General features: G+C 38.4%; 4 protein-coding genes across 7 annotated transcripts; 1 reads left to right on the top strand and 3 right to left on the bottom strand.

The window, feature by feature from the left end:
• Nucleotides 1-83: 83 nt before the first annotated feature.
• On the top strand, nucleotides 84-4,891 carry LOC122053307 (leucine--tRNA ligase, cytoplasmic-like). Of its 3 annotated transcripts, XM_042615309.1 has the most exons (3): nucleotides 84-248; nucleotides 817-4,163; nucleotides 4,657-4,891. In XM_042615309.1, the coding sequence occupies exon 2, from the start codon at nucleotides 821-823 to the stop codon at nucleotides 4,121-4,123; it is 3,303 nt and encodes a 1,100-aa protein (XP_042471243.1). In that variant the 5' UTR covers nucleotides 84-248; nucleotides 817-820; the 3' UTR covers nucleotides 4,124-4,163; nucleotides 4,657-4,891. The 3 variants fall into 3 exon arrangements, with proteins under 3 accessions (XP_042471243.1, XP_042471242.1, XP_042471244.1); XM_042615308.1 differs by having other exon boundaries at nucleotides 817-4,891; XM_042615310.1 differs by lacking the exon at nucleotides 84-248 and adding an exon at nucleotides 377-508 and having other exon boundaries at nucleotides 817-4,891.
• Nucleotides 4,892-7,727: 2,836 nt separating this feature from the next.
• Nucleotides 7,728-9,316, bottom strand: LOC122053306. 2 transcript variants are annotated; one of them, XM_042615306.1, is made up of 3 exons: nucleotides 8,541-9,316; nucleotides 8,409-8,474; nucleotides 7,728-8,065 (listed from the first exon to the last, which is right to left on the bottom strand). In XM_042615306.1, exons 1-3 carry the CDS (start codon nucleotides 9,252-9,254, stop codon nucleotides 7,964-7,966), a joined length of 882 nt encoding a protein of 293 aa, XP_042471240.1. In that variant the 5' UTR covers nucleotides 9,255-9,316; the 3' UTR covers nucleotides 7,728-7,963. The 2 variants fall into 2 exon arrangements, with proteins under 2 accessions (XP_042471240.1, XP_042471241.1); XM_042615307.1 differs by lacking the exon at nucleotides 8,409-8,474 and having other exon boundaries at nucleotides 8,541-9,313.
• A 792-nt stretch (nucleotides 9,317-10,108) lies between these two features.
• LOC122053304 (amino acid permease 8-like) lies at nucleotides 10,109-14,552 on the bottom strand. The gene is made up of 6 exons (XM_042615305.1): nucleotides 14,268-14,552; nucleotides 12,885-13,118; nucleotides 12,696-12,789; nucleotides 12,175-12,535; nucleotides 11,624-11,845; nucleotides 10,109-11,520 (listed from the first exon to the last, which is right to left on the bottom strand). The coding sequence occupies exons 1-6, from the start codon at nucleotides 14,314-14,316 to the stop codon at nucleotides 11,089-11,091; spliced, it is 1,392 nt and encodes a 463-aa protein (XP_042471239.1). The 5' UTR covers nucleotides 14,317-14,552; the 3' UTR covers nucleotides 10,109-11,088.
• On the bottom strand, nucleotides 10,222-10,653 carry LOC122050879. Its single transcript, XM_042611747.1, has one exon. The coding sequence runs from the start codon at nucleotides 10,651-10,653 to the stop codon at nucleotides 10,222-10,224; it is 432 nt and encodes a 143-aa protein (XP_042467681.1).
• Nucleotides 14,553-14,780: the final 228 nt, after the last annotated feature.

The following is a 14,780-nucleotide window of genomic DNA, read 5'->3' as shown; positions in this document are numbered from 1 at the left end:
GGCGCGCCAGATAATTATAGCTCTCAATATAAATTTAGCAACGTCACCTTTTTTATTTTGTTAAATAAATATATTGCATTTTTATTTTTATTTTTCTCGGACCGGAAACGGCGTCTACGTTATATTAAACCCTAGAGAAAAGAAAACTCTCAGTCCCACAAAGTCTCTCTGGCGCCGTCTAAACTCGTCTGGCGACTCCGCTGGAGGTCGACGCCTTGGCATAGATTCTGGAATTTGATTCTGTATAGGTGCGTTTTGTTGTGCGATTTAATTGCTCGATTTGATTTCTGTCAATTAAAAATTTTCCTTTTGGAATACTGATTCGCATATTGATTGCTTCCTATAGTCATGAAGATTGCTTTGTTTGCTTACATAATTTGATGATAGTTCGTTGTATCCTATTTTTCGTTGACCATGTTTTGTGTCATCGTATGTGCTGCGTGGTTGATAATTTTGATGAGGAAAAAACCTACTGCTTTTTGATGCGGTAGATCCTTCTCATTGATTGGTAAAGAGCAGTGGCTGTTAGCATTTGTATATTGGATCAAGCTAAAGAATTTTCCTTTCCTTAAGCTCGCAGTGGTTAGTTTCGCGATTTTTCATCTGGTTAAATTTGTCACGCAAACTTTTTTATGTTCACTTTTTGTTTCAATTGGTTACTTCTATCTTTGGTGTTTTTGACTTGCAGGAGTGTTAAATGTGTTTTTTAGTTATCAATAGCTGTGCTATTGTTTGGTTGCCTTATTCTTTGTCTTGGAAATCTCTTGCATTTTGGTGTGAAAATTAATAATTTTGGAACCCTTGCTATATGTGCAGAAAAATGACTTTAAGTGCAGAGGAAGGTAGGAGCTTTGCTAGGAGGGACCAATTACTTAAGATACAGTCGAAGGTGCAAAAGAGGTGGGAAGAACACAAAATTTTTGAGGCAGATGCTGGAAGTAACCCACCTAAGGAGGGCGAGAAATTTTTTGGAAATTTCCCATACCCCTACATGAATGGCATGCTGCATTTAGGTCATGCCTTTACTATATCAAAACTTGAATTTGGTGCTGCTTACCACAGGTTATGTGGTCGTAATGTGCTTTTGCCGTTCGCATTTCACTGCACTGGAATGCCTATCAAGGCGTCTGCTGATAAGCTTGCACGGGAGGTTCAATTGTATGGGAATCCTCCTGTTTTTCCTTCCGTAGAAGAGGACTCTAATGTGGAAGATACTGGCGAAGCCAAATCTGAAAATGACAATATTGTTGCCCCTGATAAATTTAAGAGCAAGAGGTCCAAGGCTGCTGCAAAATCAGGTGGATATAAATCTCAGTGGGAAATTATGCAGTCTCTTGGTTTGTCTGATAATGAGATTGCTAAGTTCCAAGATCCACATCATTGGTTAAGCTATTTTCCACCTCTAGCAAAAGAAGATCTAAAGGCTTTTGGCTTGGGCTGTGACTGGAGACGTTCTTTTATAACAACAGACATGAACCCATTCTATGACTCCTTTGTCAGATGGCAAATGAGGAAGTTGAAAAATTTGGGAAAGATTGTGAAGGACACAAGGTATACTATATACTCTCCATTGGATGGCCAGCCATGTGCTGATCATGATCGAGCTTCAGGTGAGGGTGTTCAGCCACAAGACTATGTTCTGATCAAGATGGAAGTTGTTCCTCCTTTTACATCGAAGTTGAAAATTTTGGAGGGAAGGAAGGTATATCTAGCTGCTGCAACATTGAGACCTGAGACTATGTATGGGCAAACAAATGCATGGGTGCTTCCAGACGGCAAGTATGGGGCTTTTGAGATTAATGAATATGATGTTTTCATTATAACACAACGCGCTGCTTTGAATCTTGCATATCAAAATCTATCACGGGTTCCTGAGAAGCCAACTTGTTTGCTCGAGCTATCTGGTCATGATCTCATTGGGTTGCCCTTGAGGTCTCCTCTTGCTTTTAATGAAATAATATACTTACTTCCCATGCTTACAATCTTAACTGATAAGGGCACAGGGATTGTTACAAGTGTTCCGAGTGATTCACCTGATGACTATATGGCATTGCAAGACTTGAGATCAAAACCTGCTTTGAGATCCAAATTTAGGGTTAAAGATGAATGGGTTCTTCCTTTTGAGGTCATACCGATTATTAATATTCCAGAGTTTGGAGACAAATCTGCTGAGAAAGTATGTCTTGATCTTAAGATCAGGAGTCAGAATGACAAAGATAAACTTGCAGAGGCAAAAAAGTTAACCTATTTGAAAGGATTCACTGATGGTACAATGCTGGTAGGTGACTTCAAAGGAATAAAGGTCCAGGAAGCAAAGCCGATGATTAGGAATAAACTGCTAGAATCAGGAGATGCAGTTATGTACAGTGAGCCTGAGAAAAAAGTCATGTCCAGATCAGGTGATGAGTGTGTTGTGGCTCTCACAGATCAATGGTACATCACCTATGGTGAGGCTGAGTGGAAGACTAAGGCAGAGGATTGTTTGGCCAAGATGAACTTGTACTGCAAAGAAACAAGAAATGGTTTTGAGCATACACTAAGTTGGCTTAATCAATGGGCATGTTCTCGGTCTTTTGGACTTGGCACACGTCTTCCTTGGGATGAGCAATTTCTGGTTGAATCACTTTCAGATTCAACACTCTATATGGCCTTCTATACTGTTGCTCATCTATTGCAATGTGGAGACATGTATGGATCTGATCATTCTTCCATGAAGCCAGATCAAATGACTGATGATGTCTGGGATTATATCTTTGGTGGAGGTCCTCAGCCAAAATCAGATGTCCCTATGGTTCTTCTTAAAAAGATGAAGCAAGAATTTGACTATTGGTACCCATTTGATCTTCGTGTATCTGGCAAAGACCTAATTCAGAACCATCTCACTTTCTGTATCTATAACCATACAGCACTGTTCTCTGAATGCCATTGGCCTTGTGGCTTCCGAGGCAATGGACATCTTATGCTGAACTCTGAAAAGATGTCTAAATCAACTGGAAATTTCAGGACTCTTCGTCAGGCCATAGAGGAATTCTCCTCTGATGCCATGAGGTTTTCCCTTGCAGATGCTGGGGATGGAATGGATGATGCAAATTTTGTTTTTGAAACATCAAATGCTGCAATATTAAGGCTTACCAAGGAAATTGCCTGGATGGAAGAAGTGTCAGCTGTTGAATCTCATTTGCGTTCAGGTCCACCCACTACTTATGCCGATTTTGTGTTTGCAAATGAAATTAACATTGCAATCAAATCAACTGAGCAAAACTATACTGATTTTATGTTCAGAGAAGCTCTTAAGACTGGTTTCTATGACCTTCAAGCTGCTAGGGATGAATATAGGCTATCTTGTGGGCCAGTAGGTATGAACCGCAATTTGTTGTGGCGGTTTATGGATGTTCAGACTAGGCTCCTTACTCCAATCTGTCCACACTATGCAGAGCATGTTTGGCATGATATTCTAAAGAAGGATGGTTTTATTGTAAATGCTGGCTGGCCCCTGTTTGATGCACCTGATCTTACTCTAAAGCTTGCTAACAAGTACTTGCAAGATTCTATAGTATTCATGAGGAAGCTGCTCCAAAAGCAAGCATCGGGCACAAACAAGGCTAAAAAGGGTGTTGTAATTACTGCAGCAGAAGAAAACAAACTAACAGTAGGTCTTATATATGTCAATGAGCAATTTGATGGTTGGAAAGAAGAATGTTTAAGAATACTTACAAGCAAATATAATGTTGAGAAAGGATCTTTTGCACCTGATCAAGAGATACTTGAAGCATTAAAACAGAGTGCTGTTGGACATGCATCAAATTTTAAGCAGATCCAGAAGCTTTGCATGCCTTTCCTTAGGTTTAAGAAAGATGAAACTTTATCAATTGGTCCACAGGCTCTGGATCTGAAATTGCCTTTTGGTGAAATTCAAGTTCTGCTGGAGAATCGTGACTTGATAAAGAGGCAAATTGGTCTTGAACATATTGAAATCCTGTCTGCAACAGATGAAGTTGCACGAAGTAAAGCTGGCCCATACATCTCATTTCTAAATCAGAATCCCCCTTCACCTGGCAATCCTACTGCTATCTTTTTAGGCAAATTAGAGTATTCTACTGCAGAACTTCAAATTGGAGTCTAAATAAATGCTTTGGAAGTTTTACTAGGAAGGACTGCTTTAGGTTTGGCATTATTTCAAAGGCTAAACTGGAACCTAAGTTTTCAAAATCTCACTATTCATGACATAAACTGAACTGACATCTATCTGTTATTTTAGATTTATTGGCATTCATGTCTAGATTTATTGCACAAGTTTCAAATTTATTTTTGGGGTATAATCTTAGTGTTTAGTCATATCACCATAAGAAACTTATTTACGGGATTTTCAATTCTTGTGCTGAAATACAGGTACCATTTTATCTCCATCATGTAATTCAAATTTTGATTTACAAGTTAAAGTTTCTGTTTATCAATTTGAATACTGGAAACACGAGAAATGCTTCATTGAGAGTCCATGGATTCAAATGGCAATAAAGCAAGCTAATAATATCACAAGGAATTTTTTAGACGGATTTTTAATCACTGGGGACTGATCGTTGACAAAGAAGTGTATAAGGAATTTTTCTCTTCTTTCTTACCATGTGTACTGATTTATTTCTTTTCTATTTCTTTCAGCTTTCAACCGGAATTGGATGGCTTGTCAGCAGTACTTCCACAGAATTTTACACTTTTTTCTCATGTTGCTACCAGCCATATTTCCCCACAGTTACAGTGCAACTTCATGTTCTCTGAATCAATTTATTTTTCAACATTCATGTGAGATAGGCTAAATTCTGAGTGGAAAATGATCGTAACTTAGTGTTGTGCTATTGATTTTATACTGATTTGTATACAAGAAACTTATTTTTTCTTTTTCTTTTTTCTAAGCTTGGATCTTGTCAAACTGTGCCTTGTGTAGATGATAACTTGTTAGTTTGGTTCTTGTAGAAAATTGTGAATCAGCAGCTATTGTTCTTAAAATTATGGCTATACGCTATAACTTATGTTTTGTAATGATAACTAGTGGGATTTAGTTTGGTATGGTCTGTATGAAAATACTTGTGAATCAGCAGCTATTGTTCTTAAAATTATGGCTATACGCTATAACTTATGTTTTGTAATGATAACTAGTGGAGATTTAGTTTGGTATGTTCAGCAGCTATTGTTCTTAAAATTATGCAAGCACATTCAAATAAGTCCGCCGTGTTTGGTGTTTTGTCCGTAGTAAATCTCTCAACATTTTTTTAAGGATTTCACAGTCAATTTACTTATTTTTATTTTTTATTTATCTTTATTTATAATTTCATTTACTGTATATATTAATTAATATTTTAATTTAATATTTATAATTATATTAGTATTTTAAATTTTATACAATTATTTATGTAAAAAATAATAAATTAATATAAATAAAAAAATATAAATAAATAAAAATGTAAACCTAAAATGATATATCCACAAGTATATATATATATATTTATTTATTTATTTGTTATCCTGTGCGACGTCACAGTGCACGACTGCGTGCCGTGTAGGATAACAACTGGTTTTTCTTTTTTTTTTTAAATTTATTAATTAAAAAATACTTAAATAAAAAATAAAAAATAAAATATTTTTTTTAAAAGTTTATTTATAGGGTTCAGATTTTGGTTATAGTGTTAAATTTTTTTTTTTTTTTAGATTTTACCTATAGTTTAGGTTTTCCAATTAGATTATAGTGTTTGGTTTTAAAAAAAAATAAAATAAAATTAATTTAAGTATTTATTGAGTATTGTAATATGTTGAGGGGATATATTAAGGTATTAAAAATTTATATAAGAAAATGTTAAATTATTTTATTGATTTTTTAAATTTAAAATATTAAAAAAATCAAAAAAAAAAAAAAACGAGCGATCTCCTGCCCGCGCGCACAGTCGGGCACTGTACGAGCACGCAGGAGATCACTCCTCTATATATATATATATATATATATATATATATATATATATATATAGTTGTCATATAAAATTTCGCTAGCTTGTTTGACTGTCGTGCACGGGCGACTGATGACATCCAAAAGTGACTTGGGCACCTCAACCTCTCAGTCGTCCATGCACATTGCGCACAGTCGGGCAAGCTAACATCCCTCATATAAAATTCTATGAGTTTACTGTGCACGACGTGCATGGGCAACTAAGAGGTCTTGCAATTGAAAGTGATCTAGGCACCCCGACCTCTCATTCGCCTGTGCATGACACTTAGGGCACCCAGATCACTTATGGGCTCCCTGACTTGTCAGTCGCCCATGCGCATCGTGCACGGGTAGTTGGGCAGGCTAACAATCATCATCTAAAATTCTATTAGCCTGTCCAACTACCTGTGCATGATGCGCATGAGCGACTGACAAGTTAAAGCATCTGAAAGTGGTCCAAGCTCCTTAAAGTGAATGCACTAGGAATGCTTGGATAATTTCCGGACGCCCCCGACCTCTCTGTCACCCATGCTATCTCACACGGCCAGTAAGACTATATTAAGTTTTGAAGTACTTGTGTTACACTCCGTGCAATATTAAACCGAAATTATTGGAGAACACCTTCTTTTGAAGAAACTGCGCTCCATGAACCCTCAGTCTTACACTGACAGCTGCTCCGAAAAAGACTACAGCGAGCATTGAGAGAAAAGAGATGGCTTTCCATCTTATGAAGAGAAGCAGGAGCTTAAGTAGGGAGACTACTCCTTTATTATAAGTTAATGTAAGAAGAAAAAGATCAGTACTATACTCCCTGATGCTAACCGGGCAATGAAAATTGAGCTTCCGTAATAGAAGTGGATATTTCTTTCAAATATTTATATTCCTTATTTCCATATCACTCTTCAAATATCACAAATCTTATAATCAAATATTTCATCAACCAAATATTTATGAATCTCAACCATCAAATATCTCACCTTCAATATCTCATTTTCTATGTTTTTATAAATTTTGATTAAATTTAAAATAATAATAATAATAATAATAATAATAATAAATATAAAAGTAATGATTTTTAGTGGTCCCTACTACACGTAACCAAAGAAAAATCACCGGGTATAAATTTATAGTTTGTATCCAATAATTTCTAATACCTTTCACATATGATATCCTCTCCAATAAAGATACTTGAGAGGAAAGAATATTTAAAGAAATATTCTCCTTAAATATTCTGCATCCTGATTGTTTAGGAAATAACATCCACAATAGGAGCTCATTTGAACGCAACATAATGCTCCCGGGACTACCGATGAAAAACTTCCGTGGAACCGGACCGATCAGCCCAAACTTGACGTTACCTAATCTAATTAATCATTTTTCATTCGAACATTTTTAGGAAGATATTTTTTTTCTTTTTTAATTAAAATAAATTTTATTTATTTAAATAAAAAATTAATTAATTTTTTATTTAGTCTTTTATTTTAATTAATGTAATCTAGCTTTTAATTATTAATATTATTTAATGATAATTTTTGAGATTTTTTTTTTTTATAGTTAAGAGACATGTAAGGAATTTTACACTTGATTTGGATCTAACATCAAGGGAGCTCTTCGATAGTTCTGACTGTGGATGTCCTTGGAACAGAAAAATTGACAACCGCGTCTCTTTTATCATACCATTTCACATGTTCTGCAACACAGTACGAAATAAAAATAACACCAACACCCCATCTGTTTCCTGGATTGCAACTGCACCTGAATAAATATCATCTGACATGCAGCAGCACGTATTTCTTCATTAGTTTTAAACGAATTTAAACCCCAAACAACTCGATTTTATTGTCAATATACATAGACGAATAGACTTTTAAAGCTATTCTGTAGATAACTTCATCGTTGATCTCAAACTGAAACCTGATGAAGCACTGTTTGAAATGCCAGTACCCGAGAATGATTATGTAACTCATCGAATGTCCACCATAGATTGAGCGATCAGGCTGCAAGCAGATGGGAAGATCTAACAACAATAACACGTCTGGCGATATTGTAAGCTTCATCCAAACGCTTTGCATGTATCTTCAATTGCAATGCCTTCTGCACTTGCACATCAATTAGATATCATTCAATTTATTGTTTCTTTTTGTGATCCAAGTTAACCAAAGCTAGTCCGTTTTAAGCAACATTAGGCAAGCAGGTAGAGAAGGTGCAATTAGAGAGCATTCTAACAATTCCAGAGAAGAAAGCAACTGAGGCAAAAACAAGTAGAGCATATCAGAATCTGAAGAAGTATGAACTTAATCCAACACCTCTATGATCCTAAGAAAATGTTGCAAAACAGTATGATTCATCAATCAGGATGGTTTCTGATACTGAAGATAACATATGTTTGCATTGCTAAAATCTTAGGTTGCTTGAAAAGAATGATTATGCACAAAACCTCGGAAGCTTGTTTGTAAATCATTGTTGTTCCACTTCCGTATAGATTAGTGACAGGAAGATCAGCCTAAGGATCATGTGGAAGAGTTTTATCATGCATGAACTATATAACTCCTTAATAGCAAAATTTTACCTTTTCATGCAGGATAATCCTCAAAGGAACAATCTGAGTCTTCTGTCCCCTGTACAATCTCTTCTTAAGCATCCAAACCCCAACTACGGCAGCAGCGATAGAGATAGACCATAATGGCTTCGCCTTGAGAGCACAGAATGTTAGAAGCTCAAAGGGCAGTTTCCACCAAACCACCCCCTTCTTCTCTCCACCATTAGCCAAAGCATGGCCAGAGTCGTCTTCGTTCTCCTTATCACCAATTTCCATCGAAGAATTATAATTCTGCTCGTCAGGCTTCACAAACCCTGTCCCTCTTCCTTCCCTCTCTTTAACAATAGCACCTTCATTATCCTCCTCGTCTCCGGTGTTATCTCTTGTCAGCAAACCTCTGGTACCGCCGAACTCCCCCTTTTCTCTACCAAGATGCGACCTTTCGCCGTCCGAGGGCTCATCGGACCGGGACGGATTCAAATGTTCAGGGAGTAATTGGGAGTTTGATTGCGGATCAATAGACGAAGCAGGATTATTGGGATCTACCTTCTCCACCGCCACCGCCTCCTCTTCGTAGGCGATTCCTCTCCTGTGCTGTATCGGGTAATGGAGAGAGAAAGAGTCGAACTCTACGGCGCCGTCGCTGGAGCCACCCGCCGATGCTTCCAAGGGATCGGACTCCTGGCAATCGACCTCGGGACCGGGGAGGATCTCCCAGTCGTGGAGGTCATCGCGCCCATCCATGGCGGCAGAACCGATCAGGCAAGGGCGAGTGGAGTGACAGAAATGGATGATATTTTTACGGATCTGATTCTGACGTCATTAAATATCATCGCAAGCACAGCGCCGGCCCGATTCCGAACCGGACGGACAAGAGAAAAGAAGCCTTATCTAAAGGAGAAAATAAAAGTGGCCCATAAGTGAAAAAGGCCTAGAACCTCTTCGAAAACTTAAGATTTTTTTTTAAAAATAATTTAAATGTTAAAATTTCACTCGATTAATTCTCTGATTTGTTTAACAGATAAATTTATTTTTTTCTTTAGATTTGACGTGTGGAAACTCTGACAGTCTTTCAAATTTTAATGCGAATAAAATAAATAAATAAATAAATTATATTCGCACGCAGCTCAACTCCCGATTTGATCGCATCCAGGTTCTTCAAATCACGCGAATCTACCTTATTTTCTCTATTAAAAAACAAAAAAAATATCTAGAATGAATTATTTGACCGAAACGAACCCAGATATGATATATGTGTTCATAGAAAAATATTAATATATATAATAAAATATTCTAAAACCCTATAATCCAAATTTTACGTGTAATAAGAAAACACTGAACGGTCACATGATTTCCACTCAGGACAAAAGGAGTGGTCCATCATCATTAAACAATAATAAAGAAATCATTTTTTTCTTCAGATGATCGCATCTAATGACCACAGCGATGCATTGAAGTCAACTCAAACAGACAAAATGGTGTTAAATTTTCCAACCTAAACCGATGTTGTCATCTCTTCTTCTCTGAGCTTCTCCCACAATGAAAAAAAAAATCAAACTAAAAGAGAGAAAAAGGATCAACAGACGATGGAAATTCACTTATTTAAAACAAAAACCTTGAAATATATTGTAGGATAACTTGATCATGAGTTTAAGCACCAAATTACTGAAATAAAGCTGGGCAATTATGATTAACAAGACTTCTTCCGTTGCTAGAATCCAAAGATTCTCTTACAAGTCCTCAAGAACTTCCCCGGCCGCTGCTTCTTCTTCTTCTTCCTCTGCTCGCTGTGGTTGCTCCCTTGCCGCTGCTGCTGCTCGGTGAACCCTCCGTCGCCTTCTTCCTCCTCCTCCTCGCCGGTTTCGTCATGAATCCTCGAGTAGCCCTCCCTGACGGAGGAGGACCTTCTCATGGAGAAGGCCCTTTTCACAGCGGCCTGAAGTGTGGCGGAGCTGTCGCCGCCGACAAACCTCCGGGAGGAAGACGAGAAGCTCCTTCGAAGTGCCACTCGGCCATTCTTCTCCTCAATTTGCGGCCGTGGGAAGTGATCTTGGAGCTTGGGTCCATGCTCTGGCTCTGAGAAATCCATGGACTTTTGCTCCGTGGTCGCGATGACTGCAAATCTGGAGTAGTGGCCGTCCATGGCGGAGGAGATGAAGTGGAGGAGGTGTGGTGATGGATCTAGAAAGTAATTAAAATGGTGGGAGTGGTTTGGGATGGAACTGTGGAGAGGAATGTATGGAACAGGCAGAGGAGGCAGTGGGAGATAGTGGGAGATGGGTTAGCTTATATTAGAAAATTGAAGAAGGTCAAAATTGGCCAGGGCATGGTCATAAAAATTTAATACAAGACCGAGTCGACTGAGCTGTAGGTAACGAGCTCAATGGTGTGTCCATACTAGTCTGTTTGTTTAGTTCACAAGAATTCGCAAATGCTGTTTTATTGTTAGGTAGATTTAAATGCATAGTCAACCTTGGCCATACAAGCAGTCAATGCAATCACCTACTGAACAGTGAACGCTAAACACGTCCAGGACCGGTACACAAACTTAATAGCAAGTGAATCTTGTGATACAACCTTAAAGTTCAATCTTGAAGATGGTCGCATGCTTGAGGCGGTTGGCGATGTCAGCAACCGATCCGATTGCGGCCAATACCGAAACTATGACTGCTAGGCTGTTCAGGCACTGAAAGATCACCCATTTTGGTTGCCATTGCTTGATCTTGGCTTGGGCTATGTATACAGTGATCGGATAGTATACTGTTAATGGCCAGAATGCGATTGCCCCCAGTAACCCAAGGATTGCATTGAAGAAGGGTAGCATGAGGGATACCAATGTCGTTAAGACAACGAAGAGCGTTCGGAAAACAAGCCTGCACTTGGTAAAGCGGATCGCTGGACCTTTGAGGAAAGGAAGCTTAAATGTGTATACATGGTGGAAGAAGGCTGATTCTGGCCACTTCTTCGCTAGCCAGCCTTCGTACTTGGCATAGATGGGCTGCCCGTACACCTGAAAATTTTCAGGCAATAGTTTAGTTGCCACAGAAATATAGTTTAATTTCAACCAACAGATTGAAAATTATGCTAAAAAGCTAAGATTAGTTTATCAATACCTGAAAGGCCCCAACCAAATGAATGAGAACAGCAATATTAGCAATGTCAACGAGCCAAAATGGTTCCTTGAATCCGGTGAGGACATTCCCGGGGACGTCGTTTCCGAAAGCAGCATAACCTATGCAACCGAGAGACACATAGAAGATCGTTGTAACACCGATCCCATAGAAGGTAGCTCTTTTCATTGTCTGGTTCTCTGGAGGTGGTGATTTCAGTGTATCCTTGCAGCATGTGGGAAATGTTAGGATTCAAAATAGAACTACAAGCAATTCCAATTTTTTTTTTTTTTTAAATCCAATTTGTTTTGCATAGAGGAAATCTATTTGCAGAAAGGCCTCAAGAAAAAAGGGTAGCCCCGTGCACGAAGCTCCCGTCATACGGGGTCCCAGGGAAGGATCCATTGTACGTAGTCTTACCCTGCTTTTTACAAAAAACTGTTTCCAAAATTCGAACCCGTGACCTTTTGGTACCGTTGCAGAAGGGACTCAAGAGCAATTGAAAATACCACTGGACATAGATTTTCGTAATATTGATTTAAAATGCATAGTACCTGGATTTCTATCAAAAGCATGGCATAAGTGTATGCAAATGCTATGTTTCCAAGAGCTTGCAATGCATGCCAGGTTTTGGTTGATGCAGAAACACCATCAACGCCAACTTCGACACCGAGGACTGTCCCTCTAATTGCATGATGAGAAGCAAACTTCGCGATACACATGAACAACCCAATCAAAGAGTAAGCAAACGACATGACTGCAGCTACCACTGAGATTATTGTAATCTTCTCCAAGTTTGGGAACTGTGATAATACGACTTCGACCATGCCAAATATGATCATGTAGAGTGTTCCTGATGCACTGCAGCTTGCATCATGACCCTTGTAATGGTAGCAGTTTGAACGCACAACTGCCCTGTTATATTGTTAACAGAATTGTTCAATCTGCTAAAGTGAGTAAGGAATAGCACAACCATTTTCTTTTAGCAGCTCATAACCGCATTCTCTGAATTTGGCAAAAAAAGAAAAAAAAGAGAGAGAGGAGTTCCAAGGTTCAATGAATGGAAATTACTCACATCATGCTTGTTGCAGCCGTGATAGTGTATCCTATCATAGTTCCCCATAGCATCGCATATTGTACAAAACCACAACATAACACATTTTTTGGACCTATGGAAGAAAAATTCCATTAAATTAGTTAGAAGGGGGAAATTCTTGTATCTTAAACACTTGCTAATTTACGAACTCATTTTCTCAGAAAATACCAAGGGAAGATCGAACAACATCCATGTATGTGTAGTTCCTCCTTCCCTTTACTGGATCAGGTGTCCTGTAGCAATCTGTGAGTAGGATAGCAGTATAGTAAGTCACATAGGAGCATGCAAGAAGAACAATAGGGCCTATGATCCATCCCATTTGAGCAACACTCCAAGGTAACGCAAGCACCCCAGATCCTATTACGGCAGTAACAGCATGAGTCGTTGCAGTCCACAGCGTCCCTGGATTTGTATTTTTATAAAATAATTTAAAAAGACAGTAGTTCAACATATGATCACACGTACGGCAAAATTAACAGCTTTTAAACATAACAGCAGTAGAAATTTCAGCATAAATAAACACTTAGTAAATGACTATTTGGACAGCTTTGAAAAAAATTGTATTTTCAAATGAATAATGCATTTAGAATTTGAATGTATTACTTCATTTTGAAGAATTTAAAGTTTAAGCAAGTTTAAGTATCTAACAAGGAAATTAGACTTTGTTAATTACGTATTATGATGGAGAGCTACGTACATCTCATATTCGATCCCATTTATGATGTTCATCTGATTTTAATTCTTTCTTTTGTAACATCAAAAGAATTCTACAACTGTTCACGTGCATTTTTAGAGTGTCAAAAGCATTGTAGAGAATGATGCCCACTTACTTTGATAAAAAAGTTAAGAAAAAGAAGAAATTATCATGGCCGACTAAGCATCACATTATTAGTAATTAGAGATGAGCATTGTTAGGCACGGTTAAAAAGTTTAATGGATGATAAAGCACAAACTAATAATGGATGGATCAAAGAAATTAAAGTGAGTGTTTTAAATGCAAAATGACAATGAATTCCACTACGAAAACACCATCACTTTATATATATATATAAAAGGTCCCCAATCCCAAGCAAATAGATCAATAATGGACCACTTCAAATTAGTATGACAGTTATTTTCCATGATCCAGTTCGTTCGTCAAATTATGGATCGGAGCAAAACAGCCATATTCTAGCGCAAAGAAGATTCCAAGAAGGTGGAGGGTCCCTAAAATACTCATAACCAGCACTTTGGAATCCATCAACTTTCTCCGAAAGAGCAGAGAATGACATCCTAAAATCATGGTTATTTCCTAAATTAAGATTCATGAGGAGCTTCTTATCTTTCAAGAAACAAGAATAACAAGGCAGATTCTTGAGAACCTATAGCTCGCGGCAAACTCTTATTATTCATAGAGTAATTACACACACTAAATTAAAACACTTGAAGTAATCGGTTGCGCTTACAATTAAAATCTGAAAACAAAAGGGATGAAACTAGTGAGGGTTTCAGAGAATCAATAAACAAAAATCTTTCGACCTGTATGAGGTAGTAGTCAAAGGGAATGCATACCTGTCCTTACACGATCATCATCTTCCACCGTCTCCAACTCTCCTCTCATCTTGAACCTGGAAAGCAAGAGCACTGGCCTCGTTGTCTTCACAGAGACGGTGAGGAGAAGCGAAGGCAGTCGGGCTCAGGATTTAAGGCGCGCCGGAGATTGAACCTGGCCAGCTTTCGATCTTGAATCCATTCATCGGAAGTAGCATCGGTGCCGTTCCCACGTGTGTGAAGGTTTCTGCGACTCGGCTACTGCGAGTAATGTCGCAATAAATGAAGCCGAGAAGGGGAGGGGGGAGTTGAGGAGGACGGGCCATGCGAGGGTGCCATGCGATCCCCATGGCACGTCACGCCATCGGAACATGGTGGGGATGGAAGAGGCTGTTCCGGACGAACCACGGAACAGGAATATCTGACACTCAGAGTCTCAGACAATGAGAGGGGCAATGCTCTTTCGTGGACCGACCGAGACTCCTGATCGATACCTTGATGGATTAGTGTTTGGTGGCTCGACCGAGTCACGTG

This window comes from Zingiber officinale, chromosome 3A (assembly GCF_018446385.1).
Source record: "Zingiber officinale cultivar Zhangliang chromosome 3A, Zo_v1.1, whole genome shotgun sequence".
Lineage (NCBI taxonomy): Eukaryota > Viridiplantae > Streptophyta > Magnoliopsida > Zingiberales > Zingiberaceae > Zingiber > Zingiber officinale.
The sequence above is the reverse complement of the archived record's forward strand: the minus strand, read 5'-3'. Positions and strand labels throughout refer to the sequence as shown.

Bases quoted from the DNA above. Each gene is read 5' to 3' on its own strand.
- LOC122053307 (XM_042615309.1), top strand. From the start codon at position 821: ATGACTTTAAGTGCAGAGGAAGGTAGGAGCTTTGCTAGGAGGGACCAA.
- LOC122053306 (XM_042615306.1), bottom strand. From the start codon at position 9,254: ATGGATGGGCGCGATGACCTCCACGACTGGGAGATCCTCCCCGGTCCC. The intron at 8,475-8,540 runs GTAAAATTTTGC...CATGATCCTTAG, and splicing joins GGATTATCCTGCATGAAAAG to GCTGATCTTCCTGTCACTAA. The intron at 8,066-8,408 runs GTTTTGTGCATA...GTGCAAGTGCAG, and splicing joins TTTACAAACAAGCTTCCGAG to AAGGCATTGCAATTGAAGAT.
- LOC122050879 (XM_042611747.1), bottom strand. From the start codon at position 10,653: ATGGACGGCCACTACTCCAGATTTGCAGTCATCGCGACCACGGAGCAA.
- LOC122053304 (XM_042615305.1), bottom strand. From the start codon at position 14,316: ATGAGAGGAGAGTTGGAGACGGTGGAAGATGATGATCGTGTAAGGACA. The intron at 12,536-12,695 runs GTGAGTAATTTC...ACAATATAACAG, and splicing joins ACGGCTGCAACAAGCATGAT to GGCAGTTGTGCGTTCAAACT. The intron at 11,521-11,623 runs GTATTGATAAAC...GAAAATTTTCAG, and splicing joins ATTTGGTTGGGGCCTTTCAG to GTGTACGGGCAGCCCATCTA.